This window comes from Anser cygnoides, chromosome 24 (assembly GCF_040182565.1).
Source record: "Anser cygnoides isolate HZ-2024a breed goose chromosome 24, Taihu_goose_T2T_genome, whole genome shotgun sequence".
Classification (NCBI taxonomy): Eukaryota; Metazoa; Chordata; class Aves; order Anseriformes; family Anatidae; genus Anser; species Anser cygnoides.
In genome coordinates, this window is record NC_089896.1 from 511,000 (window position 1) to 537,917 (window position 26,918).

Here is a 26,918-nt window from a genome sequence, read left to right on the forward strand (position 1 = left end):
AGACGCTCTTCTGCTCCCTAGATGAAGGGCTGTAAGAAAGGAACGGTGCTGGGCAGTAGCACAGCGGATTAGAGCACTGCTGTGTGAGAGACTCCAGCTGGAGTCTCTCACCCAGAGGACTTGCTGTCCCTCTAATTTGGCTGGCTCTGGTTCCCCTGTGAAACTATTTCTGGCTTAGAGATTCCTCCCAGTGACTTTTTCTCCCAGAGTCGTTACTTTTGATATTGAAATCTCGGTCTTTCTGGTAGCATTTCCTTTCATACAGTTTACCGTCTTTGCTGACCCATGGTTCAGACCTTTCAGATCTCTACATGTTTGTTTTTTTTCCAGGTAGCTTACAATGAGTCCCATGAGAACTTGAAATGCTTTTAAGACCCATGTTAAGCTTCTGGTTCCGCTTCTCAGGGATGTAGATGGTTGAGATTTGACCGGTGGAATGATGCCACTAAAGAGTGTAGCCTGTGGCCCAGGTCACTGAAGTAATCATTTTCTGAGCTTCTTCAGTTTGAGTCATTTTTTCCACTGAGTGTGACTCGTTTGGGGCAGCAAAACATGTGGCTTGTAAACAATGGTGTTCATTCTCAAGTTAGCTGTTCCTGTTTCCTTTCTTCCTGTTCCGCCTATGATACGTTTGTATGTCTGAACATGCAGTGTTTCTCTGTGGTGGTTTTACTCAGCTGGGCAGCTGAGCTCCACCACAACCGCGCTCTCACTCCCCCTCCTCAAAGGGATAGGAGGAGAAAATACAATGAAAAGAGCTCAAAGGACAGGGAGATCACTCAACAATTACCATCATGGGCAAAACAGACTCAGCACAGGGAGATTAATAAAATTTATTACCCATTACTAACAAGCTAGAGCAGTGAGAAACTAAAAGCACCTTCCCCTTGCATTCAGGCTTTGTAAAAGCAAACTGTTTTGAATTTCTTGGGTGGGAAAGAAATGAACGCACGATGTGGATGCCCAACAGATGCAGGCTGGGCTGTTGCCTGGCCTCTGCAACGTATGCCAAGGCAGTGAGATAGGTTGAATTTTAATTCACTGTTTAATTACAAGAGATAGAAATGATGCAGGTCCTAAAAACCCTCATATCTCCATCTTTAGAGCAGTTTTTGGGTCAGTGATCCATGTAGACTAAAGTATTTGTCCTCGCTATGTAGGACAAGAAAATACATTGGTAGGAGTAAGGATTTTTTTTTCCTTTGGAAAGGAGAAAAGGTACCAGATAGGTACACAGACACCTTACAGGAGGGTCTTGGCTTTAGTTTTCTGTGGAAATCATTTGTCTTATGTGTCTGATTTCCAAAGACGGTACACCACGGTCTACCAGAGTCCAGCTCTTTTTAGAAACCCAAAATTGTTCCTGAAGGTTTTGGTTCCATTCTAAAGCAGGGGGGTTGCCTTCCCCTTCATCTGCAGTTTGTGGGGATTTTTCTGCTGGTCAGTGATGGTGCGATGAGAAAGGGCCTTTGCAAGTTTACTTGTACCAGAAAATAACAAAAGGGAAACTGCAACAGGAACCTCCTCCCTTTTGGATTAAAGGGGACAGGGTGCAGGACTTCCATGTTTGGTGCTACTTTATAGTCTAGGGATGAGTGGAGTGTCCCCCTGAACACGTAGACAGGTCTAGGTCTAGATTTCACCAGATGCTTGCCAGGTAAACTAGATTCCTCTGGGTGGAAAAGCTGTTCGGTAAAGCCTAAACCAAGTCCTGATGGCTGCAGAAAGCCTGAGTGGTAAGATAGAGATGAAATCCGTTCTTGCTGAGACATAAAGCATTGTATTACTTAACATTTATCTTAGTTTGGTGCAGGCATTTGGTGCTCTAAATGAGCTGTTGCTGCTCAGGAGCCATCTCCTACTCACTCAGCCACAGGGCTGAATGAATCAGCGAACAGTGGCAAAGACACAGAGTAAAATGGAAAATACTGTCATCTTTGCTATGAAGCCATGTTGTGGACATGCCTTACAGTTTACATAGATGCCTATTTTTATACGTGCTTTAGTGTATTGCCTTTCAAAAAGAGTATGTGAAAACAAACAGTGGTACGGAGGGAAACCAGGACATCAAAAGCTGTTCTTTTCCTGAACCTGAGAACAAGAGGTAATGGGGGGAAAACAGCAAGAAATTGGTTGAAAAGACCCACAAGTACTTTTCCTATGGTGGATTGCAGAACTCAGCATAGACTATCATTGAGGACAGAAGTGTTTGATAATTTTTCATCCATGCATGCGTGCACATAAATGCTTTATAAAGATCCCAGTGTAACTGCTAGCTGAGGAAGTTTCTGCCACATATTGGCAGATGCTGGTGGAGTATGATAAGGGACGCACTATACTGTGTTCACTTTCTTCTCTGATCATCATCTGTTGGCTGCTGTTGGACATGGCACTGAGCCAGACGGCTTGGATCCAACATGACGTTTCTTATACTGTCTGTGTGGCTGTATCTTCTTCTTCCACCCTTCCTCTTTCCTAAAGAGCTGTCCTGTCTTTGTAATGCATGGAAAAACCCTTTCTTCCACCCTTTCTCCTTGGGCTATAGCAACTCTTGCCACGTGCAATTTGTATTTCAGGAGCATAACTAGTTCTGGGGGATTAGCTATAGCCACGGCAACATTGGGTAGAGGGACCCATGTGGAAAAGACCAAGTTCAGGTGCTCTCCTCATCTTCCACAAGAGAATTTATTTTGCTAGTCCTTCTATGCTTTCTTAAAATAACTGAAAATAGAGAAACTGTGAGAGGTTGGGCTTATGTGGTGGTTTTACTCAGCTGGGCAGCTGAGCTCCACCACAACCGCTCTCTCACTCCCCCTCCTAAAAGGGAAAGGAGGAGAAAATACAATGCAAAAGGCTCAAGGGTTGAGATAAGGATGGGGAGATCGCTCAACAGTTATTGTCATGGGCAACACAGACTTGGGAGATTAATAAAATACATTACCTATTACTAACAAGCTAGAGCAGTGCGAAACTAAAAGCAAACTGAAAACACCTTCCCCCATCCACCCCCTTCTACATCTTTCCTCTGAGCAGCGCAGGGGAACAGAGGATGGGGGCTGCGGTCAGTCCCTGACGCTTCGTCTCCACCGCTCCTTCTCGGTCCCTCTCTGCCCCTGCTCCCCGTGGGGTCCCTCCCACGGGATGCCGTCCTTCCCGAACTGAGCCTGCGGGGGCTGCAGCTCTTCAAGAACTGCTCCCACACGGCTCCGCACCACGGGGTCCATCCCCCAGGAGCAAACTGCTCCAGCACGGGTCCCCCACGGGTGGGCGGCAGCTCCCCCCAGGCCCCCTGCTCCTGCGTGGGCTCCTCTCCATGGCTGCAGCTCCGGCCCGGGGCCTGCTCCTGCGGGGGCTCTCCACGGGCCGCAGCCTCCTCCAGGCCACATCCACCTGCTCCACCGGGGGCTCCTCCACGGGCTGCAGCGTGGAGATCTGCTCCGTGTGGGACCCGTGGGCTGCAGGGGGACAGCCTGCTCCACCAGGGGCCTCTCCCCAGGCCGCAGGGGAACTGCTGCTGCGTGCCTGGAGCACCTCCTGCCTCCTGCTGCACTCACCTTGGGGGCTGCAGAGAGGTTTCTCACTCCTCACTCTCCCAGCTGCTGTTGCGCAGCAGGTTTTTTTCCCCTTTCTTAAACACGCTCTCACAGATGCGTAAACAGTGTTGCTTATTGGTTTGGCTCTGGCCGGTGGTGGGTCCCTTTGGCACCGGATGAAACTGGCCCTTAACTGGCCCTTAACTGGCCCCCATCTAACATGGGGCAGCTTCTGAAATCTCACAGAGGCCACCCCTGCAGCCTCCCGTTACCAAAATCTTGCCACATAAGCCCGATACAACTTAACATAGCAAGTTTCCCTAAAAAAGTGATGGGCTATTGCAGTGTTGTTATCTAGAGTAAATGGGCTGTCTTAGCTTCCTTTTCCTCTTACAATTGACAGTGCGAGCGACACCTCTGCTGGTCAGGCAGCTGAGCTGTAAGACCTGCAATTCACAAGCAGAAATGGGGCATCATCCCTTGCCTGGGCACCAGCAAGCTGTCCTCAGGCCTTTCAGCATGCATGGCTACATCAGGAGTGTTTGAAATCTGGTTTTCTAGAACTCCTGCTGTGGCAGCGTACCTCTGGCTGCTGGCAGCTCGTGTGGTTTCGGCTCTCTGGTAACTCCTTTTGCCCTTAAAAGATGAATCTCCACAGTCCTGACTTGTCATTGTCCACAGGATGGGCAGATGTTTGGGTGTGCTGCTCCTATGGGCTGGGCTCATCTTTCCTGCTCTGATCTCAGCACCTCAGCGACTAGCATTTGCACAGAACGTTGCCGAGCTGCCTGACTCGCTATTGAGGATTGGCAGCCTCCCTGCTAGGAGGCCCCCCCATCACACCAGCTGGAGGGCTTCAGACTCCTCGGGCAAGAACGGGTGCATAAGAATTTGGGGGAATTAAGTCTTTCTTTACTAGCAGATCTTTGGCTTGACTTCTTCACTACCATTAAAATGGCCCCTCACGCATTACCAGCCTCTCTGTCAGCCCGCTTCATTCAAATTGCCTTTCTGAGATATTCGGTTGTCCTGCAGCAGCAGAGAAGTCCAGATGTAGTATTAAATATTAACACTAAGGTGCAAAGTCCCTTGCTTCACAGCCAAAGCATTTCTCACCAAAACAGATAAAGCTGTAACCTGAAAATAATTCATGGGATTTATCTGTCACCCATCTTCTCGGGTCCAGTCAAACTGCATCCTTTCCAAATGCAGGCAGGCCCTGCCTGGGCACTTTGGAACAGTGCGTCTGGATGGCACTGAGTTTGCATGAGTGTATTTTGATGATGCGGAGGGCATCTGTAAAGGAAAATTATGCTGGCACATGCCCCAGTGCAACTGTTGCAGGTCAAATCACAGAACTGATGTTCTGGGGAAGGACCTCTGTAGGTCTTTAATTCAACCTCATGTCTGAAGTAGGGCTATCACTAATGCCAGGTGAGGTCAGCTGTGGCTTTATCTAGCTAGGTGATAAGGGTGGAGACCCCTGGCCTCTCCGGGTACCTGGCTCAGGGCTGCACGGCCCTCCTAGAGAAAATCTCATCATGTCCACCTGACTGCCCCGCACCTCAGTTTGTGGCTGTTGCCCCCTGTCACACCATTTGCCACTGAGAAGTGTTTGCTACCACCCTCTTGCAGCTTCCCTTCCAATAGCTGCTGGCAGCCACCAGATCGCCCCTCAGGCTCTGCTCTATCCTAGCCCAGCTCCCACAGCCTCTCCTTGTAGGTTGTGCTCCAGGGCTCGGGCCAAGTGGCAGCTGTCTGTCAGTCCCACTGCAGCTTTCCGTGTCCCTTTATGGTTGCAAAAACTGTTCAAGGTGCAATATCATAAGTACCAAGCAGAGGGGATGTTAACTGCCCTCACTCTGCTGGCCACGCTCCTCCTATCATAGCCTAGTTTTCTTTAATCACAATGAGAGCATGCTGGCAGCCTTCTCTGTGGAGAATGGCTGTAATTAAGCTGGTGCATCTTTGCTGGGAAATCCGGGTATTTACAGTAGCTTTGCATACGCTGCAGTTGGGTGTCTAGCAGGCGTAGATGGGGAGACTACAGGATGTGCAAACACCCGGTTCCTTCTCATAACAGTTCAGGTTGTATTCCTGCTCTGATGTGCTTTCAGCATGCCTTTGTGTACCTACCAGTTGTGACTGGCCCCTCAGGGCTGTCTCAGCCCTCAGAAACCTCATGCCTCTTTCCTTGCAGAAACCAGTGCCAGCTCTTAACAGCAAAGAAAACGTAACAATATTTCCTTGTTAGACAACCCATGGTGAATACAGATAGCAGACAGAAACATGTGATCTCTCATTACAATGTAAGTGACTCAGATGGATATTATGCCCATAGCCGAAGCGATGCCAGTGCACCATACGCATCTGGGGAATTCCCACATGGGACCTGAGCACACTGCCAGAGCTGCATGCCCTGGGGACTACAGCAGCAAGGGCAAGATCGGGTGGGTCCCTCACATGTCCCATCCACCCTTTCTTTCCAGGCTGGTGGAACAGAGGAGAACAAGAACTGAGAGGGGCTTATAATGCTGCAGAGAGGACAAGGAAACTTACTGCCACAGCCTGGAATATTTTTCTGGTTGGTGTTGGCCCATACTGGGACTCCCACGCAAAGCAGTATCATCTTGACGCTGCAAGCAAGTCGCCAGCTACCGTGGAGGCATTCGGAACACAGCAGGGCTTGCAGTATGCTGGTCCCAGCCCCGGTGCCTGGGAGGAAAGGAGAGGCCCAGAAGACAGACCTGCGGGGTCCCTGCTCCCCCTGCGGCCGTGCCGCTGGGCCCAGCTGCCCCGTGCCAGGCCTGCGAGGCGCGGGGTGGCGATGCCGGAGGGAGGCCCTGGCTCGCACAGCCATTTCCCTGTCTGCCTGTCTGCTCGAGCCTGGCTGCTCGAGGAAGGGCCACGAGCGTTGGTGTTGTGCAAAAGGGTGCAGCCGGGGCATGTCTGAGCCATGTCACCAGTGTCAAGAGGGAAGTGAGTCACTCACCTGCGGGCCGGCGCCTTCTTTCCCGTCCCCGTTCTCCTCCCAGACACGGACACGCTGCCGGTGTGGCCCCGCCGGTGGCTCCGCTTGTGGCAGGGACCCGTTGGGCTGGGGGCTGCTGGGCCAGCGGGCCCTGAGGTAAGAGGATCCTCCGCTTTCTGCTTGCCTCCCTCCCCGAGCCCTGCAGGCTCTTTCTGCCTGTCCGTGTCTTGGGACATGGTCTGCCTGCACAGCCCCTGGGGAGGTGTGTGTGTGTTTGGTCCCGGAGCCCAGTGAGCAGGGATGAGACGTGCTGCTGGCCGTGGCATTGCCTTTGGGGCCCTGCCGGGAGGTCACCCCTGCAGTGTGGAGCTGTGGGAGCACAGGGACCCGGCTGTGGGCGGCTCGATCAGTTGCAGTTTTTCTGAGGTCTGTGGTTTAAGATGATCCCCACAACAAGATGAGGACCCAAACGCATTCTGTTTGGTCCTTGGGAAGCGAGTCGAGCGTTGGATCCTGCAGCAGCAGCAGTGTTGGAGAGCCCTGGCCGCTTGGTGCGTGTGGATTTCCTGCTCAAAGGGGCCCAGAGATAAACCCCCGGTTTTGAGCCGCCTTGAGCTGCAGGATACAAATTCTTATGCCATGTCCGCCACAGCTTACATCCCCGACCACTGGGGCAGGGCTGCACCGGGCTCCCTGTGCCAACGCCAGACAGAGTCAGCCCTGCTCCCCCGTCCACTCAGGGCCGATGTGGCAGCCCGGCTCCTAGCAGCAGCGTGTGCTGCCAGCCTGGGTTATCCCAGCAGTGCCGCTGTAGGCAGCTGAAGCCCTGCCCTGCCTTTCTGCAGCTGTCAAATGGCTACTGGGAAGTAGCTGCTCACTGCCCCCTGAGGAGCTCAGCAGCCAGGGGAAAGGTATTCTGCAGCTGAGCAAACCAAGCTCCTGGGCACATTCCAGCACACTTGGTAATAAGGTGGGGATGTGTTGTGCCAGGCTCGAAAGTGCTCACTAAGGAAAGCTACAGAGTTTATTCAATATTTCTTTCCCGTAATGAGCAAAAGGAAATTGTGCTGTTGTTGTGAGATCAGTAGTGGAAACTCACAGAAAATAATGTTTAGCATCAGCTCACCATCCACTTTGGTGAAAAAATGACTTCACATCTTTCCAAAGACCTGTCCTGGCACTAGAGAATTTCTCACAGTGACCAGGACTGGCAGGGATCGCACTCACCTGTGTGCTTATCCAGCATGCTGCCCTGCACAGCTCTCATCCTGCGGGCAGTGGCTAGTGCTTTCAGAGGCTTGCTGCTGGTATTTTGTTGTTCTTGTTCACTGCTCTTGAACAGAGCAGTTCAGAATGCATGCAAAGCCTATCTGCTAAAATGCTACTCCTCTGTACGCCACAGAGAGCTTGTTTCCACTAATAAAATGTGGATTTGCTCTTGGAAAGTGGCCTCCAGATATTTGCTAATAATGCTGTATCTTCTAAACCAAAGAGTTTCTGCTACCTGTATGATAGGTAGCAGAAACTCTTAGGACAAGAGGGAAGGGCCTCAAGTTGCACCAGGGGAGGTTCAGGTTGAAAATTGGGAGAAATTTCTTCTCAGAAAGAGTAGTTAGGCATTGGAATGGGTTGCCCAGGGAGGTGCTGGAGTCACATGCGAATAAGTTATAGTAAAAAATATATATATTTGTTTTTATTAGACTGCGTGTTTGGTTGATAAAAGTAAAGGCATGTTCAAGGTTTGTTTGTTTTTCTTGGGACTTAGTCTTGCATAGCATTCAGTGTTGTCAGAATTTGTGTGCTTCCCTAGGACTGGATGAGAGGTAAATTACACTGAGAACAGGGCAGTCAAAAACTGTCAGTACCACTCAGTAAGCCGGGCCACTGAAACAAAGATGCATTTTAATACTGAATTCAAAATCACATACACAGAAACAGGCAATGCTGCAGCCCCAGAAAAGGGAGAAATTATTTCTGATGAGAACTCCTCCGCAGCCCAAAACCTCTTGGGCTTTCATTTCCTCTAAGAACTTGGCTGCAGCAGGACAGCACACTTTGTTTTGCAGTTGCTATAGCCTTTGCTAATGCTCCCCTTCCTGCAGTGACAAGACAGTCTCAACGCCTGCTCTGTCATGGACTGGCTACCAGCTAACCTCACTGAAGTGTTCTTAGTTGGTTTTTAATTTAAGCTCCCAGAATCAGTTGTATGGGCATAAATGGGGCTCTGCCCCGTCCCTGAAGGATCAGATTCCCTGGTCCATCTTTACAGCAGCTGATGGAGAAGGGGGAGGGAGGGAAGAAGCAGGTGATGGAGGGAAGGAGACTGCTGCAGCCTCCGTTCCAGCACAGATCTGTAGCATTGCTGCAGGAGCCTGATCTCACCCTTCTGGTCACCCAGACAGGGTCTGGCGCAGACAGAACCCAGCTGTCCCTGGCACACCTCCCCCTGCTCCACGCTGGCAGCCCCAGGCAGGGCCCACCCTGCTCAGGCTGGGCAGGGTCTCCCATGCTGGTGCAGTGCTGCCCCTGCAGGGCTCCCTCGTGCCAGCGGAGTTTGGGTCCTGTTCAGCTTGGTTGGCTTCTGCGTTCCTTGGACATCCCGTGCTGTTGTTGTGGGAGGTAAGGGTGATCCTGCAGCAGTTCAGGGCTCATGCAGCTAGTGCCAGCTGCCGGATGCCGCATTGCTGCCTTGTGTTGCAAATGGCACCTCTGGTGCACCCGGTCCTAGGGACAGAAATCACCCATGCAGGGACGGGGAGGGTGGCTCAGGGGTCCACTGGCCTCAGTGCCACCCCTTGAGGCTGTGGGGGTTCAGGTAAGGACCCCGTATGGCAGCTGCTCTCAGGTTCACCTGCAGCTGAGGACGAGAGACTCCAGACAGGGCTCTCGCTCTTCTTTTCGGAGCCTGTGCTGTCCCTGTGCATCTCAGGGTGTTTTGGAGCCTGGGCAGGCAGGGCCCAGGGCAACAGGAAATCCTGGTTTGCTGAGCACAGCAATTGCACAGTGCCCGCCGGGCTGGGAGCTCGACTGGGCTCCCGCTGGTCGCCAGCATTGCCAGCCTCTGCTTGGCCCAGGGCACCACGCCGAGGCGCTCTGCTCTGTAATGGCCCTGGGAGAGGCTGTCTGCACCCCAGGAGCTGGTGCAGGAGAAGATCCAGGGTGGAACTGACCCAGGCAAAGAAGTCCAGATCAGCACTGGGGCTTTGTCTGCCCTTGGCCAGGGGATACCAAGGCACTGGCACTGCTAGGGGGTGGGTGCAGGCGCAGCACCAGCTGCCCCAGTGCTGCACAGCCCACCGCCTCAGCATGCCCATGACCAGGCAGGTCAAAGTCAGCATCTCCACAGAACAGCATTGCTGCTGTGCACCTTGTGCCGTCTGCCAGTGTCCCCTCGCCCCGCTGATGAGGAGGGTGGTATGTCCTGGCATTGATCCAGGGCTGCCCAGCATGGGAGCTGCAGTTTGGAATTTGCTGGCATAGCCAGGACCATGTGTCCAGCTTTGCTTGTCGCTGGTGTCGCCCTGGGCACCGCACTGATTTGCGTCACTGTGATGAGTGGTCTTCAGGCTGCCCCAAATCTTGGTGGTCAGGATGTGAAGGTGGATGGTTCAGGTGAAGATCTGCCATGCTGTGGTTTCTCAGTGGCTGCTTGAAGGTCCCTGAGATAAAAGGAGGTTTGCAATGGCTGGATTCCTGGGTCTGTTATTCCCAACACAAATGTGAAGAAGACTCTGCTAGGGAATGAGTCTGCCCATGAGATATATGAGCTTCCTGACACTTCCTTTCCTCGAAGTTTTTAAGTCAAAACTCTTCTGGCCTCTGCCATACATCTGTTTGGAAAAATGATGTTCAAACGCTAATCCGAGGTCCAAACAAGGACAGACGGTGGATTCCTATTCTGCCTTTAGAGGAAAACCCCAACTTTCACAATTATCAGAAGCAGAGATACTTTGAGGAAACAGCTTTAAGGACTTTCCAGATCTTTGCTGTGGTTAATTGCCTTTCCTCTACAGTTTATTTTATTTCTCATTTCCTTTGGGCTGAGGTCACACATTTCCTCTTCGTTAGTGACTCTGCAGTCATGCTGCAGTTGCTCTCATTGGTGTCCTGTTCTTGAGAGCTGCCTGCGTGGGCACCTTTCAGACCCTTGTCAAAGAATATAACAATTGGAAGAGGACCAAGCACCTTCAATAAGACTTACATCACTTCTCCACTGAAGCTGAAGATGGACATACTGCACTGAATCCCTTTGCCTGTGGTAAGCACAAAACAGACTTTATTGGTACTGCTGAAAAATGCTTTTGCTAATGCCATAGCTTGTGTTAGTGTGGTCTTTGCACCTTGTAGCTGTAAATCCTTATTGGGAGAGCATGGCCCGCTGGAGAGACTGGGACCAGCGAAGTATTTGTCCCAGCCACACTCTGCTGTGCATCTGGTTACTTTCATCTCTAGTTTTGCCTACAGTGGAGCTGACAATATAAACCACTTGGGATTATTGGTTGAGGTACTAGTGTACTAGGCAGTGGCTTGAGCTACAGATGCCAAGGATTTTGGTAATGCAGTGCAGTCTGCTGCTGCAGTGAACGGGACCCACATCTGCCAGCCTACAACCCAACCACCACTCTTTTTTTCTCTTCTGCTGGCATGGAGACCATTTCATAGAATCACAGAGTCACAGAATGGTTTGGCTTGGAAGGGACCTTAAAGATCATCTAGATCCACCCCCACTGCCATGGGCAGGGAACCTCCACTGGAATGGGTTGCCCAAACCCCGTCCGACCTAGCCTTGAACACCTCCAGGGATGGGGCATCCACAAATTCTCTGGGCAACCCGTTCCAGTGCCTCACCATCCTCATTGTGAAGAATTTCATCCTTATATCTAATCTAAATCTGCTCTCTTTCAGTTTAAAGTTTACATGTTTTATGCAAAGGGGAACCACTTCAATGGGAGAGAATGAGTGAGATTCCCTGTATGGTACTCCAGAATTTAGGGCTGAGGACATCTCATGAAAATGTGGACTCAGGTTCCTCAGGCTGCAGAGTAAAGTTGGTATTGAGTAAATTTAGAGGGGAAGGGTGCCATGCTCTCTTCTAGCTGTATGTTGTAGAATACCTGGCTTGACAAGCAAGAAAGGAAAAATAACTCATGATTTTTCTCCTTCCCCTTCCTGAGCTTCTGTTGCTGAGCCTGTTAGCGTATGGTGCAGAATATGCCTTTGATCAGTTCCGGCCAGATGCCCTGGCCATGTCCCCTCCCCACCACTTGCCCACCCTCAGCCTGCTGGCTGTGGGGGCTGGAGGCAGCCCCGATGCTGTGCCTGCAATAGGCAAAACACTGGTGCTGTATCAGCGCTGTCCTGCCTACGTGGGCTGCTGTGGGGACAGGGAACTCTGTCCCAGGCAGACCCAGGACAAGTGGTCAGGCAGCTGGACTCGGTGATCTTTGTAGGTCCCTTCCAACCGAGCTGTTCTCTCTATTCTATTTCCTGAAGGACTGTGGCATTGACACTGCACAATCTACTACTGTCAAGACAGATGAGCTCTACCAAGTCTTGCCAGGGCTGTATAAGCATTATCATCTCCAGTCACCCATCCTGCACCTTTGCCAGAGGTTTCCAGCAGACTTAACAATGTAGAGCACGTTCTTGCTTTCATTTCTACTGGTCAAAGTGCAGCCCCTTAGCTCAAACCTATCCTCAGGTGCACGGCTTTGCAGTGGAGGAGGACACGCAGGTTTGTGTCTGCTAAATCTGGCAGCTGATGGGCAGGCCTGGGAAGACCAGCAGCGAAGTCCACCAGAGCCCCTGTGTGCAGCACCAGAAATGGCAGGGTAGAGGGACTTCCCCGCAGCAGAGTCCGAAGGAACAGTTTCTGAGTGACAGTGATGGCTGGGTATTGGATGTGGGCACTTATCTCCTCGTGATTTCTGTGAGGGGAATACATCACCTTTTCTTTTTTCCCACTTTGGGTACATTCAAGTTTAGTGCTACAGTGATAGAGCATCTTTCATTCCAAAGATTCCAGTCCCAAACACCAGAACTATTTGCTGCAGTTGGCAGCTACTTAGAACTGGGGTTTAGGAGGCAGATTTGAAAGAACCATAAGGTCTCTAATGATCATAGGTAATTAGGACTTGATTTTCTTTCTTATTCTAACATCAGAACAGTGTATAAAACACAGAGGTCCCCACCAGTCTCTCTTCATCCCTTCCCTTAAGCGTCTGTGTCTGCTAGGTGCGCCTCTGAGCTGAGAGATGCAAACCTTTCCGACTGGCTTATGTCTTTACCGGGGTGGTGCCTCAGGGAGTGGAAGAGCTGTGTCTAACAGACGTTTATTTAAGGCCACGTTATGATTATCACCACTCTTCATCCACAAATGAAGGGGTGGAAATGGAGCCATAAGATGACTAGTAGGATTTGCTTTGGGTCCTGCACGAATCAAAGTCAGTGCAGGAAACAGCACAGGCCCCTGCCTGCTCTGGGACCTCTCCACAGGGCAGCAGGGGCTGAGACGTTGTTCTCCTCGGGGAGGGGCCAGACCTCTGCAGTCAGACCCTGAGGGCACCCTCACCGCCTGGCTACCACCTCCTGGATCAGGTACTACCTTTTAGAGACCAGGGGGTTCTCACCAGAGATGAAGGTGAAAGAGGACAGATGCACGTGTCACCTGGCCAGCTACTAGTACTGCCACAGTTACTTGTTAATTCCCAGGCTTTGGAGTCTCTTCATATGGAAGATGGCTGAAGGACCGAGTTTAGGCACTCAAACCCTGGTGCTGTCCATCAGCAAGCAGCACTGGGAAGGTCCAACAACGAGTTGTGGACATCTGTAGTTGCCATGTCCTTAGAGCACCCGTGAGGAGTAAGGAGGGACAGGCGTGGGAAGGTGACTACCACCTTCCTCTCCGAACAGCTGTGAAGAAGTACAAAGGCATTTGCAGAGTTTTCTGAGGAAAGAGAGTGTTCTCGAGGTAGAGATGACTTCCCTATTTGCAGAGGAAAATTGCAAATGTGTAAATGAGGAACCACTGGCACATGGGCACAAAAGTGACTCAACTCAGAGAGGGTGATTTGGGGCTTCATGTCTCTGCTGCTGGGGAAGATGCAGAAAGTTTTGAGGTAGGATGGTGCTTTCTGAGGAGGCAGTGGTCTTTGGGGTAAAAAGCTTGCTGTCCATGGCGCTGGCAGAGCCAAGACAAGCACATTGCACTGTGCAGCACTTGGCATTACCACCGTAACTTGCACAAGAAATTTAGGCATCATGACTAGTGGTAAAGTGTACTCTTTCTCAAGGTAAATCACCATGTTCTACATTTTACAAACCCTTTGCTGACTCAAATTAGTTACAAACCCAGCCAGTGTGATGTGAATGAGCAACCTCGTACCCTTGCTGGTGGTTCTCAAACTGCTTTCCCTGCTCTAGTCGGTTATCTTCCCCTGACTTCCAGAGGGAGCAAGAAACCAGCAGATCTGCAGGGTTGTGTCAAGAAGAGGTGAGTGCTTGTCCAGTGCCACACAGGTCTTTGGTGCTAGAGCCAAGAACAGGAATGTACATCCTCTGGATAGTGAAAGAAGCATATTAAAGTATGTAAGGGATTAGACTGAATCCCACACAAATGTGGGACAAGAACACATACAGTATTGATGATGCAGGAATTTGATGTCAAAACTGTAGGTAAAATCTGAAGAAATACTAACTGAGGTGCGGACTACTAATATTAAAATCCAGAAAGTGTCTCATTAGAGACTGTGTTTGTCAGTAGCTTCAATGACATAAGAAAGTACAGAATTGCTGTTGCTGACAATTGCATTCATTGCAGAAATGGTAGGAAAAAAAAAAAAAAAAAGAAAAAAGAGAGTGGTTTGATGACAACCTGAATTCAAAATGATGGTACAATAGACAACAGCCAGGCTTTTAAGAAAGAGAGCTGTAGCTAAGAATCAAGAATGTACAACAAAACATCACCCTTTAGAGCTAGCGACTCATCTTTCACATCATTCACTCAGTAGAAACACTGAGAGCTCTGGCAGCCTACGAAGTCAATGTTTGACCCTGCAGTGACTGTAACTAAGAAAACAAAATCTTTACAAGCATAAGCAGAAAACATGTAAAAGCCAACTCTGGAAATGCGGCACTAGTGAGATATTTTTACTAGATATTGTTTCAGTTCTAGAATTTCTAGGTTAAAATAAATGTAGGCAAGTTAGGAAGCATTAAGAAAGAACCACAGGAAAAATGAGACAAATGGAAAACCTGTTTGCTTACAGTAAAAGATTTAGAAGCTCAGTCTACTTAGCTGGGAGCAGAGTGATTTTATCTGTTATAAGAACCTTAATACAGAAAACTCTTTTGAAATTAGTGATCTGAGATCTGCAGTGCAGCAAAAAAACACTGGATGAAGTCACAGAGGGTGGAATGGCATGGAAACAGGATAGAAGACAGGAACAATTGGACAGGGCAGGTACCTGCAGGTTGACCCAGGGCATACGGCAAAACTCCTGTGGTCACAGGCAGCTGAAAATGAAAGGTGGGTTTTGGCTTAGCAGTGGCACACTACCAATCAGGTCATTTTATGCTTTATATTTTTAGGTAAGAAGAAAAGGTAGAGCAGGAAATTCTGCATCAGACGTGTCCACTCGGCAGCACAATGTCTGGAGACGATAAAGGTGGTGCTGAAGGTAGTGCATCCCCAATAGACTCTCCGTTTCGCTATGACCTCTTCACTGTTTTCTACAGCATCATTTTCATTCTGGGCTTTGTCGCCAACTGCTACGTGCTCTGGATTTTCAGACGTATTTATCACACCAAGAAACTCAATGAAATCAAGATATTCATGCTGAACCTGACAATAGCTGACCTGCTCTTCCTGATTACAATGCCACTGTGGATTATTTACTATCACCACAATGGAGACTGGTTCATGCACAAGTTCCTCTGTAATGTAGCTGGCTGCTTATTTTTCGTTAACACCTACGCTTCTGTTGCCTTTCTGATGGCCATCACATACAACCGCTACCAAGCCGTGACTAATCCCATTAGAGCTGCTCAGTTTACCACTCGGAGAAGGGGGATCTTTTTATCAGCAGCTATCTGGATCGTAACAGTGGGCATCTCTTTGTATTACGTTTTTGATGATAATACTAACGTGGAGAAAATGGGCTCGAAGAATTACACGCGTTGCTTTGAGCGCTATGACTCTACTAGCAATGTTACACCTGTTCTTGCCATTCATGTCATCATCTGCATCGTCTTCTATATCGTTTTTTTATTTATCCTAGCCTGGAACATCGTCATTATCAGGACCCTCTTCTCCAAATCAGGGCAGCAGTGGAAGAGTGCTCATGTCAAGCAAAGGGCGCTCTGGATGGTTTGCACAGTGCTAGTGGTGTTCATCATAAGCTTTGTACCTCATCACATTGTGGACCTGCCCTGGACACTGACTGTTCTGGAGCAATGGCAGAAGGAGAACCATCCTTTGCGCCAGCAACTCAATGATGCTCACCAAGTGACTTTGTGCCTCTTGAGTACGAACTGTGTGTTGGACCCAGTCATCTACTGCTTCCTCACCAAGAAGTTCCAGAAGCATGTTTCAGAAAACCTGAAAAACATGAAAGGGAGTCGAAAGTGCTCCAGGCAGACCACAGACACAGTGATTGAGGGCACCATTCACCAAGAGGATGCCATTAGGATTTAGGTCAGATGGGTTCTAATTGCTGAGACTGGGAAGTGTGCATCAGTCATTCATCTTTTCTCAAGAGAAGGCACTGAGGGACACAACAGAGGACCAGGCTATTATATTTCCTTTATCCCTTAGATAGAAGAATGAATGCTCATTTGTGAAAGGACAAGAGGCAATGGGCACAAACTGGAACACAGGAGGATCCTCCTGAACACCAGGAAGCACTTCTGCACCGTGTGGGTGACTGAGTGCTAGTAAGAGGCTGCCCAGAGAGGCTGTGGGGTCTCCCTCCTCGGAGATGTTCAGAAGCCGTCTGGACTTGGTCCTGGGCACCCTGCTCTAGGTGTCTCTGCTCGAGCAGGGGGTTGGACCAGATAGACCCAGAGGTCGCTGCCAACCTCAACCATTCTGTGATTCCTTCTATCACACGCATCTAGCAGAATTGGAACCTGTAATAATCTGTGAGAAAAGCACTTTTCTGTCTGGGCTGAGGACACTGACAACAGCTCGGGCAATCTGCCTGAAAGAAACACATCAAGTGTCCGCAGTGAGCAGCTGGAAGTAAAGTACACTGAAATTATCCATTGTGTCAGCCCAGGTAGCACCATCCCTTGTCCTTTGCCCACCCAGCTCCCAAGAAGAGTCCAGTGTCTGAGCTGTAAGAGGCTTCCGAAAAACCTGGAGGAACACACTGAGCTGCTAACATAATCGAGTAACTTTTCTGAGCAGCTTGCATGGTTCTGTTAAGAGTATGAGCCAAAGAAGCTCCTGAGTGGCTAGAAGGGACATAGTCCAAGGAGTTCCTAACAGTGCCACCAAAGAAGAGAGATGCACCTATACTCGCATGGTCTGTCGGGGTCCGTACTTCACAGATGCCTAGGAGCAGCTATTATGAACTTTTGTCTTTGCTCTCAGCTTTTGAATTAGACATGTAACTGGACAAAGACAAGAAAAGGAAGAGAAATTGGCAGCGCCTCAGCCCCCATCCCAAATCATCATTGTGTCCAAGGGGGACTGTTGTCTGCCCTGGCTTCTTGTACGATTGCAGAATGGGCAAATAAGTGGCCTCTTGCACAAAGTTTGGTATTTTTTGGCTGACTGCATGTGTTTGTGGAGACCCACTCTCACTTTGGAGGCTCCAGTTAACAGAAGACGGTTGTCAGCACGGGCATTACTGTGAGAAGAAAAAAAGGTTAAAAATCTTCTGTATTTTTATTCTTATTTATTTAAACTTAGGATTCCAAAAAGGAGCTGTGCATTATTTCCTTCCCCCAGCCTTTTTATTTCTGCAATGAAGAAATGAAGCTGACTGGTTCTTGATATCCTACCATGAATGAAGTATTAGTCCATTGGCCATTGTCCACAGTCCATGGCCATTTTCTGAGTAAACCAGTAAATGCACAGTGATGTGGTGCACTATGTAAGTCATGCACTTGGGAAACACTTGAGACCAGCCAGCCCCATTGAGGGCTTGCTGCAGTCAGTAGGGACCTAAGGCAAAGTGGTTTTCCAGCGTTACTGAGTTCTGTTACGAATCACGAGACAATTGAGGTTCCTGTTTCTGACCTAAATTGCTCAATCCAGCACAGGAAATTGGGCAGGGCAGGGCAGGGAAGGGAAGCTACTTGTTTTTTTACAACCTTTCGGTTCCTCAAACTATATAGGAGACTGGCTGATGACAGGAAAAGCGCATCTGACATTGTGATACTCGTTATTTGTATGCATTCACAGCAGCCTTCCTACACCCATCAGTAACAAGGAGAAGTTGAAGGACAAGCTCAAGTCTTTCCAAAGATAGGACCAACATTAGTATCAGACTTGCCTATATCCAGTTGAGACAGGGGTCCTTCAGATCTATCTCCTGAAGATCCTTAAGCAGCTTTTATGTTTATGCATGTGAATGAGCAAAAGAACAAAGACACTTTTTCTGATGCCATCTCCTGAGGTGAGCTGTGCACTCCAGGCCCCATACAAGGCAAATAACTGAATCTGATCCTAAACTGAATGTATTCGCCTCCTGGTCCTGGACTCTGCTCCAGTAGTAGTAGACCGGACTCTGCTCTTAGCAGAGACTTTTCCCTGACCACGTCCCTCAGAAATGCTCAAAGCTTAGCCCTGTTTTCTGTAGTCACTCATAGTGCACAGCAAGGGTGGCGATCTCTCATCTAAAAGCCTAAATCCTGCTTGCTGGAGGAATCTACTTCTGCATTTTAGCCCTCCTGAGATGCCACAGTCTGCCTGAGAAGCTCTTGCAGCTGACAGACAGGGTGGGACTGTTCCCTTTTCCCCTCACCAGCTGATGTGATAGCAGAGCTCAAATGCCACACAGCCACGTAAGAGCTGAGCTTGGTAACTCTTAGAAGAAACGGGGAGGCATTATTCTATGTGGTGATGTGGTCTTCTGTTGATTCCTAGAAAGCTTACAGCACAGCTTACAGTGTAGGTTACTTACTGTTTTTAAATATGCTTTGCTCCACGGAAGGCAACCGTAAGGCAAGTGTGACCTCAGAGAACAAATGTAAAGTTGCTTCTGAGGAAAGGGGACAATGGAGAAAGAACTCTGAGGACACTTCAGCAGGATATGTTGCAATCATTAAGTCAGTAAAAATGCATTTTAAAAAACAGTCTGAGCTTCTACTTTTGTTCCTGAAATTATTTTGTTTTACAGCAGCGTTGCATTACAGTGCTTTAATTTGCAATAAAATTGATCCTCAAAAATTCTTCTAAATAAAGTACTTCTTCCAAGGGTTTTGGCCTTTAAGATCCCGTCTTCTCATCTTTCTGTATTTACCCTTACGGGAAAAGCCTCAGTATCTGCAGACAAAGCTTGTTTGACAGCCTAGTTGCGTTCCTTTCGATTTTGGAGGTGTTTTTTTTTTCCTTCTAATCACCACGTGAACTCTTGAGAAAGGTGAAAATTAAAACCTCAGCAAGTTTTGACCTGCTAAAAGGGAAGGGAAAAAAATAATTTCACAGGGGAAGCAACTTCTGAAAAAAGGTTTGCGCTCTCAAAAAACTTACCAGACCAAAAAAAAATAATAAAATCAAACAGACGCTCCGACGCTCAGGCTGAAATTATAATTAATAACACCCCCAGCAGGGAAACACCGACCGAGAAGCACGGCACGGCAGCGGCTGGCTCCGGGCTGCCGCCCCCAGCCCACGCGGCCCCGGGGACCCTCCCGGGCCGCGGCACCGAGCGGCAGCGCCCCGGGGCTCCCCTCGGCACGGCGACGGCCGCCCCCGGCGGCCCCTGGCGAGCAGCCCCCGCCCGGCCCCGCCCCGCGCTGAGGCGCCTCGGGGCCGCGGCGCCACTTCCGTGGCCGAGCGCGCTCTGGTTCCGGGTCGGGCCGCCGCTGGCGGGGGCGAGGCGCTGCGGGGCCGCCGCTGCCATGTCGGATGCGGGCCGCGCTCCCGGGCCCGGCCGCGGAGCCGCCTCTCGGTAAGAGCCCGCCGAGCGGGGGCCCGGCCGCGCGCCGCTCTCCCTCTCCGCGGAGCCCCCCGGGCCCAGCGGGCCGCGGCTCGGGGCCGCGTGGGGGCCGCGTGCCGCCCTCCCCCGCCCTCCCCCGCCGGCACGGAGGCCGATGGCGGAGCGCGGCCGGGGCGGAGCCCGGGACTCAGCGCCCGGCCGCCGCTGCCCCCCGCGGCACGGCGGGGCCCGGGAGCAGCCGAGAGCCGCAGGAAGCCGCTCGGGGACTGCCCCAGCTCGGGAGGACGGGAGCGGCTTCCGTGGGGTCCCTGGGGAGGAAGAACGGGCTGCGGGCGGCTCGGGACGCGCCGGGGCCTCGGGGGGTTGTTCGTAGGGCCGCGAGTCGTGGGTAGCTCCGGCTCAGGGCGGCCTTGCTCAGTCTGCGTTGGCTTTGCCAGGAGGCAGTTGATGGAGCGCTGCAGTTGGAAGGGAGCTGCAAAGATCACCTGGTCCAACTGCCTGACCTCTTCAGGGCTAGCCAGAAGTTAAAGCATATTACTGAGGGCACTGTCCAAATGTCTCCTGAACGTTGCCAGGCATGGGGCACCAACCACCTCACTAGGAAGCCCGTTCCAGTGTTTGAGCACTCTCACGGTAAAGAAATTTTTCCTCATGCCCAGTCTGAACATCTCTCGGCACAGCTCGGTGCCATTCCTGTGCATCCTGTGATCAGTTACCAGGGAGAAGAGACCTCCCTCTGTGCTCCCCCTCCTCAGGGAGTTGCAGAGAGCAAGGAGGTCACCTCTTGGCCTCCTTTTCTCTAGACTAGACAACCCGTGTGTCCTCAGCCTCTCCTCATAGGGCATGCCTTCCAGCTCTTGCACCCTCGTCTGGATGCATTTGAATATCTTAACATCCATAAATGTATCTGTACATCTTAGTCTGGATGGATTTAATTGTTGTTTGCGCTGGAGCTTGTGCAGATATGTCCAAGACGATGTGTTTGAGCTTGGTAGTACCATGACCAGTTGGGCTTCATAGCTGCGTTGGACCCAGGTCAGCTCTGCCGGACATTCCTGGGTCTGGGAATCCTCTGCAGAGTTTTTTGTGTGGAGCCAGCTCAGGCACAGCATGCCTTATTGGTTTGGTCTCTGCACTGCATGGTGTGGCTAAATTGTTTGCAGACTAGAGCTAGTCCTTAATGCAGTCCTTAACTGTAGTAAATCAGATGGATTATCAGATTATGTTGCGGTAGACCTCTCTGTATGGAGCTACCTCTACTTCTGCGCCTGTTATGCACTTAATCCATAGTCTGGTAATTTCTGACTAGCAATTAAAAGTCAACTGTATTAGCTGGTAGGAGAAGATTTTTACAACTGTCACCTGCCTCTGTTGTTTGTTTTTCCTCACTTCCGCTTCTTCCTGATTATCTTAAATTCAAGATACCAAATAAGATAAGCTTTTGTTCAGAATCGTGACAATTCACATACCTCAAGTCACTGTTTTTGTAATTAGCTACTTTTAAAAATGCGTAAAGACTGTAGTTTTCTTAATCTGCAAAACTAATGACTTATCCAAATGTAGCTATCAAGTTAGCTTTTTAAAAAAAATCACCCGTGGTACATTACTTCTTAGTTGTGCAGTTCCGCACTCCAGCTTTCACCACGCAACCAGCATTACGCAGCTACGTTCCCGTTTCTAACCATTTACAAGGTGGCTGTGGTTAAGGTCTAGCAGTTCACAAACCACTGGAACTACTGCACAGTGTCCTTCTGCGGCTTCTACCTCTATCTCAGCTCTTCCATGCCGCAGCAGCAGTTATGGCCCGCTGGTCGCTGCGTGTTGTTTGTGTGACAGATGGGATTGCGGAACCGTCACTTCCCCATCACAGATGTGTGCAACTTGCGGTAATGCCCGAGTAATTGCTGACTTTTGAAGGATTTGTAGCTTCTTAAAACTTTGCCCTATAAACATTGAGATGTTGAATGAGTTTTGAATTGAATATGTCAAATAGTTTATTAAAAGGGTTTCCACATTTTGTGTTAACGGGTTGGAGTACCTGTACAGCAAGTTAAGCGTGCTGTGTCCTAGCTTTTGTGTACTGAAGGTTATATATGGTTACACGTAAAACTGGATAAAACATACTGATTTTTTGTAATTGGATGAAAACCCTGACAAGTAGTGCGTTCTCATGCATAAGTCACATAATGCATAAAGCTTCAAGATTTACAGCAGATACTGTCTGAGGGTGGGCATGAGTAACTCAGTGCCTGTATTCTTACTTATCAGAAATAGGAATATTTTTTATTTCTTCTCTGCAAGGGAAAAAGGAGCTGTCAGGATTGAGATGTACAGGAAACTTTTGAGTGCCTAAATGTAATCCCATGAGAATTTAACAACAGGAGGTTTCTGTATGATCTCCTACCCAGCAATGTCTACAAGCACAACCCAACTCCAGGCAATGTTGTCTCTTGCAGCGTCTTGTGAGTGTTTTCTTTGGTCACCCAAACCATGACCAGCGGCACACTCTGGTTAGTTGTAAGTTGAGGGAGGCATTTTTCAGTTTTTCCTTCCTTTGTCTTATCCTTAATTTATTCTCTTTTTTTTTTTAATCCTAATTTGTCTGGAAGTTTTTCCTTTAATTTGTTAAAAGGCAGCAAAACAAGCAGCTCTTCAGCAGTATTCTCTGTGGTGGCCCTTCTCTAGCAGCGATTAAATCGGCTCACGTGGGTGCTGTGACTGAAGGTACTCCGGTACCTGAGGCAGGAACTTCACATCTTTTCTTCCTTCCTGCAGCCGCATCTAGAGCTTCAGTTAAGGTGTTGCTGCAGGGGGTCAGCTTCCCTCCTATTCTAATGCCTTACACAAAGCTGGTGTTTAGAATAGTGTTGAGGTGAGAAAACACAGCATGTCACTGCAGGCTCTTCAGTGTATGGTGTCCTTTTGATCTACACGACACCAGTCACTGCTGTTCTGTCTTTCCCAGGATGTCACCGGACAGTTCTTAACTGGGTTATACAACTAAAAAAAACAGATTTGTATTTAGAAAAACAGCCTACTATTGTGATGAATCTGATTGGGATTTTTCTTCATCTCTTAGATAAACTACTGGAATTAAGAATATGGCTTGTCTAATTTCAGGGGCAATTGAATGGTTCTTCAGTTCAGCAGAAGATGGGTTTCTCCTCTTGAGAGATCTCCATGTCTAGCGATCTATTCTCACATCCCAAGAGCTTCCTTTGAGACTTGAAGTTTGTGTTGCTTCAATTTAAATACCGATAGTCCTGTTTTCTCTGAAAGTCATCAACTGGAACGTAACATAAAGTGTATGGCAGCTTTAAACCTTGGGTGATGGTTTATTTTTCTATAAATATCATACTATCATGTGTAATTCCATTTTGAAAATTTTACAAAATAGTCTCATACTAACGTCTTTTCCATGACGATTGTTTTGCGCTATTATATTTGACAGAGCTTAACAAATTCTTCCTTAGTTACGATTGATTTAAGATGAGCAGGGAAGAGAAGGCATATTCAGTATTTAGCACCTGTATCATTTGCAAAAGCAGATGATTAATCACTCTTCAGCGCAGAGAGATGACAGCTCTGTTCAAAACTCTTCAAAAGAGGGAAGGTTTAGATTATTGAGAAGGTAGAAATTCTTTACTCTGAGAGCGATGAGGCCCTGGCCCAGGCTGCCCCGAGGAGCTGTGGGTGCCCCATCCCTGGCAGTGCCCCAGGCCAGGCTGGATGGGGCTGGGGGCACCTGGGCTGGTGGGAGGGGGCCCTGCCCGTGGCAGGGGGTTGGCATTAGGTGGTCTTCAAGGACCCTTCCAACCCAAAGCATTCTGTGATGATTCTATGAAAACCACGTGGAAGTATTCTGAAGTAGGCTTTATTTTTTCAGTAGTTTGCTGAAAAAAAAAATCTTCACTCTCCTTTCCTGGTAAAGGCATAGCTGTTCTCTTTTACCTATGGGGGAAAAATACCGTCACAGGAAAACAACTCTGTGGATTCCAGGTTTTGAAGTTTGATGTAGAAGTCTGGTCCCATTTGCACTGTGTCTCATGTTTTGTTCAATACCATTGTAAGAGTTCTTGACATTTCAGAAACCATTGCCTTGCTTTTTATTAGTTTTAAACCTCCGTTTCCTGTCAATCCAGAACTTTTGGGGTACAGGGAGGGGAGTTTGCCTTTCTGGAAGATAAAGGGACTCAAAAATAATACAAACTACTACTTTGTTACTTTGTCTGGTATTCTGGAGGACTGTATGGACACACAAGTTTTATTCTTCTTTTTCTACTGTGTCAATTTTTTTTCTATCCAGTAGTTATCTGTCATGCCAGGCCTGCTGCTAGGTTGACATTCTGTATGAGGAAAAAATTAATTCTTCTGGCTTAAAAAAAAAAACATTATAAAACACTCTTACCTGACCTGAAGGAAGCCAAAATGTCACCATAAGTCAATGATACCACTACTCTCAGCATTTTAAAATAAGATGGCAAATGTTGCTTGACAGTTCTTTGAATTATTAAGCTGTATTGTAGCATTCGAGGACCCAAACAATTTACCTTTATGCTGAAGTAAAAAACGGCAACAAGTTGTTGGCTGAGCTTCTCTAGTCTCTGAACGATATGACCTTTTTTTGGATGCTGTTGTAAAGAACATATGGTTGTCTTTACTGAAGACATTAGTTTTTAAAGGCTGATGCTGTCATAATCCAGTGTTTGTCATGCAGCTGCTTCTTGCAATGGTGAGAGTAAAAAGCGGACTATTTCAAGGCAGCTTTTTTGGCAGACTGATGGCTTAGGCTCAACTCAAAGAAGACGGCACTTTGGGAGTGTCTTGATGAGAACAGCTTTTGGAGCTAAAAGGCAGTAGAAAATACTGCGGGCTTTATTTCTCAAAGGTTACCAGTTTCATGTGGTGAGCAAGAAGGTAATTCCTTGTTGAGATGCAGTAAGAAAAGCCCTGAAATAAAATATTCGCTGTTCTCGTTTTCCTTCTAAAGCCTTTTGAATAAATCATCTATGCTTGGTCAAAATTCACTATCCTGTCAGCTGGGCAAGTTCCTGAGATCTCATTGCAGAAGTTTGGACAAGATGTCTCCGAAGAGCTGCGCCTCGTCTGCGCCTTGTGCCAGAAAGAGCACGAGTGTCCTGTTGCTCGGAGGATGGGAAGAGCCGGCAGCGAGCTCTCCTCTGGCCTTGCAGGCGTGAAGGTGTGTGCCGCTGCTGGTTCTGCCGAAACCTGGGGCGTATCAGTCGCTGCTGGGAGTGGGCGCTCAGTCACGAGAGTTACAGCCAACCGGGCGCCCTGAGCAGCAAAAATGGGTTGTGCCTGCATTCATCGCCCAGGCCAATGGCTAAGCAAAACTAATTGCAGCTTAACAGAGCGTAAGGTTAAATGGTTTTTGATTACCTCTGTGGTAGTTTGTATAACATGATTCGCTTTGCAACTGGTGTCAGCTAAAAATAAAATGCATGATATCATTTGCTGCGACTCAACTAATTATAAATATCTTGGTAAAAGAATGATATAGTGCTTAATCCGCCCAAATTCATTTTGCGTTCCAGATGTTAGTCTACAATAATCAGAAATATCAGAACACACAGCACTATTTTTGCTAGGATTTATTTGTTGTCTGGTTAGGGATTAATTCTCAATGATAAGGTCTGAAGGAAAATATATCCATAGCAATGAAGATATCTTCATGATCTTGTTTGTTTCTCCCTGGAATCAAGCAACACTTGTACATACCAAAAGGATAGAGGGCCTGTTTTACGTGATGCCTGAGCAGTGTTCAATAATTCATACTCTCTTTTTCTTACCCTCCTGTTTTGTTTTGTTTTGTTTTTTTAATATTGGCCAGAATGCACTTCTTTGCTACTTTTAGAAGAAGACTTGGAAGAATGCAGGGAGAAAAAGCTGTTTTTCTCAATAGTAAAGGGAAAGCGTGAAGGTAGGACAGATCTAAAGATTGAAAGTTCATGTCACCAGTATTTAGTTGTCTAGAAATATACTTTTTGTTTTCTGGAGAAGAAAGTTGATGGGAACGAGACATCGCTTTTAGAAGTTACTGTATTTGAGTACTCTTGAAGTGATGGCATGAAAGAACAAAATGGAAATGAGAACAGATGGAAAGACAGCAGGGAAGACAAAGGAAATGTGAATGTGTTTTTAACTGAAAATTTTGTTTTCCCGTCTACAAGATCTTTTGAGGCCTGTGTAGAAACTTTGTACTATTTTTGGGGATTTGTGTATAGATTGTTTTTAATTGATTGTTGTAGTCTGGAGAATAGGTGTGTTAGACAATAAAAGTAAACATTACAAAAATAATAACTATAAAAAACATACAATAAATAAATAATAGCCCCTTCTCTCTGTTTTTATAAAAGATAATACATGTCATCCTCAGGATCAGGTCATAGGTTCTTAGGTTGCATTTGATTTGGTCACTGACAGCATTTACTAATTATGATTCATACTGAAGAGCATCCGAACTAACAGGAAAGAAAGAGAGAATGGGGAGAAAGGAGACCTTTAATACAGGATTGGGAAGAAAATCATCATATATCGCTTTGCCCAGATTATACCTAACAGAGGAGATGTTGCTTCCATTTGTGGAGTTCATTCTTCTTTGAAACTTGGCTGACCTACTAAGAGCAGAGAAGGAAAAGGATTTTGCCAGTGAGATGTGGTGAGAAGATAGAAGTTAATCTTTTACCGTCTAAGCCTACGTTTGTTTGATACCTGTTGATGATAATATAAAGCCAGTTATAAGGTTTGAGGTTGTTGAATCGTAAGTGAAATGTGTTCTTTCTTGTGCTAGGTGACTCTTCACACAACAGCGTTAATCAGTTGTAGATCCTGTAATCACGCCAATTATTTTAAGTGTGATTACAGATGTTGTTTTGATACTGAGAACTACCGTGACTGCCATCAAATGCTAACTGTACTGCAACAGCTATCTGTGAGATACAGTGGAAGGAGATCATGTTTGGGATGCGGCAATGTCAGCTTTACAGGAATGGTAGAGTAGGGTAATCTGGTGGGAGAAAAACACTGTACTTGAAGGACTGTGTAAAGGGTAACAGCCTTAAAAATACAGGAAAAGAGAAGTACGTGTCTGTATGGGTGAAGATCCCAGACCTTAAGTATACTACTAGGATTTTTCTGGCAACTGCTGAATCAGGACGGTGATAGTGATGAGGAACTGTTATATGAGATCAAAGAAGTTGCAAATTTAGAAGAGTAGTAGGAGGAGATTTCAGCTACCTAGACAGAGACTAATTCTATAGCACATCAGGAAGAAATGCAGAGCGA

General features: G+C 48.1%; 2 protein-coding genes across 8 annotated transcripts in view; both read left to right on the forward strand.

Moving 5' to 3' along the window:
• The first annotated feature begins 5,875 nt into the window (after positions 1-5,875).
• PTAFR (platelet activating factor receptor) overlaps positions 5,876-26,918 on the forward strand; it is a 32,461-nt gene continuing 11,418 nt past the window's right edge. For 3 of the 5 annotated variants that reach the window (XR_010826491.1, XR_010826490.1, XR_010826493.1), the window contains exons 1-2: positions 7,933-10,762; positions 15,094-19,625. Coding sequence is in view for 1 of the 5 variants with exons in the window: in XM_066982591.1 (XP_066838692.1) it covers positions 15,152-16,198 (1,047 nt within the window). In the remaining 4 variants the exon portion in view is untranslated. Of the gene's footprint in view, positions 6,661-7,932; positions 10,763-15,093; positions 19,626-20,050; positions 20,247-26,918 lie in introns of those variants that run through there. The other 2 variants (XR_010826492.1, XM_066982591.1) reach the window with 2 other exon arrangements.
• Positions 19,583-26,918, forward strand: part of EYA3 (EYA transcriptional coactivator and phosphatase 3) — a 57,229-nt gene continuing 49,893 nt past the window's right edge. For all 3 annotated transcript variants that reach the window (XM_066982587.1, XM_066982588.1, XM_066982589.1), the window contains exon 1: positions 19,583-19,625. The gene's annotated coding sequence lies outside the window, so the exon portion shown is untranslated. The remainder of the gene's footprint in view (positions 19,626-26,918) is intronic.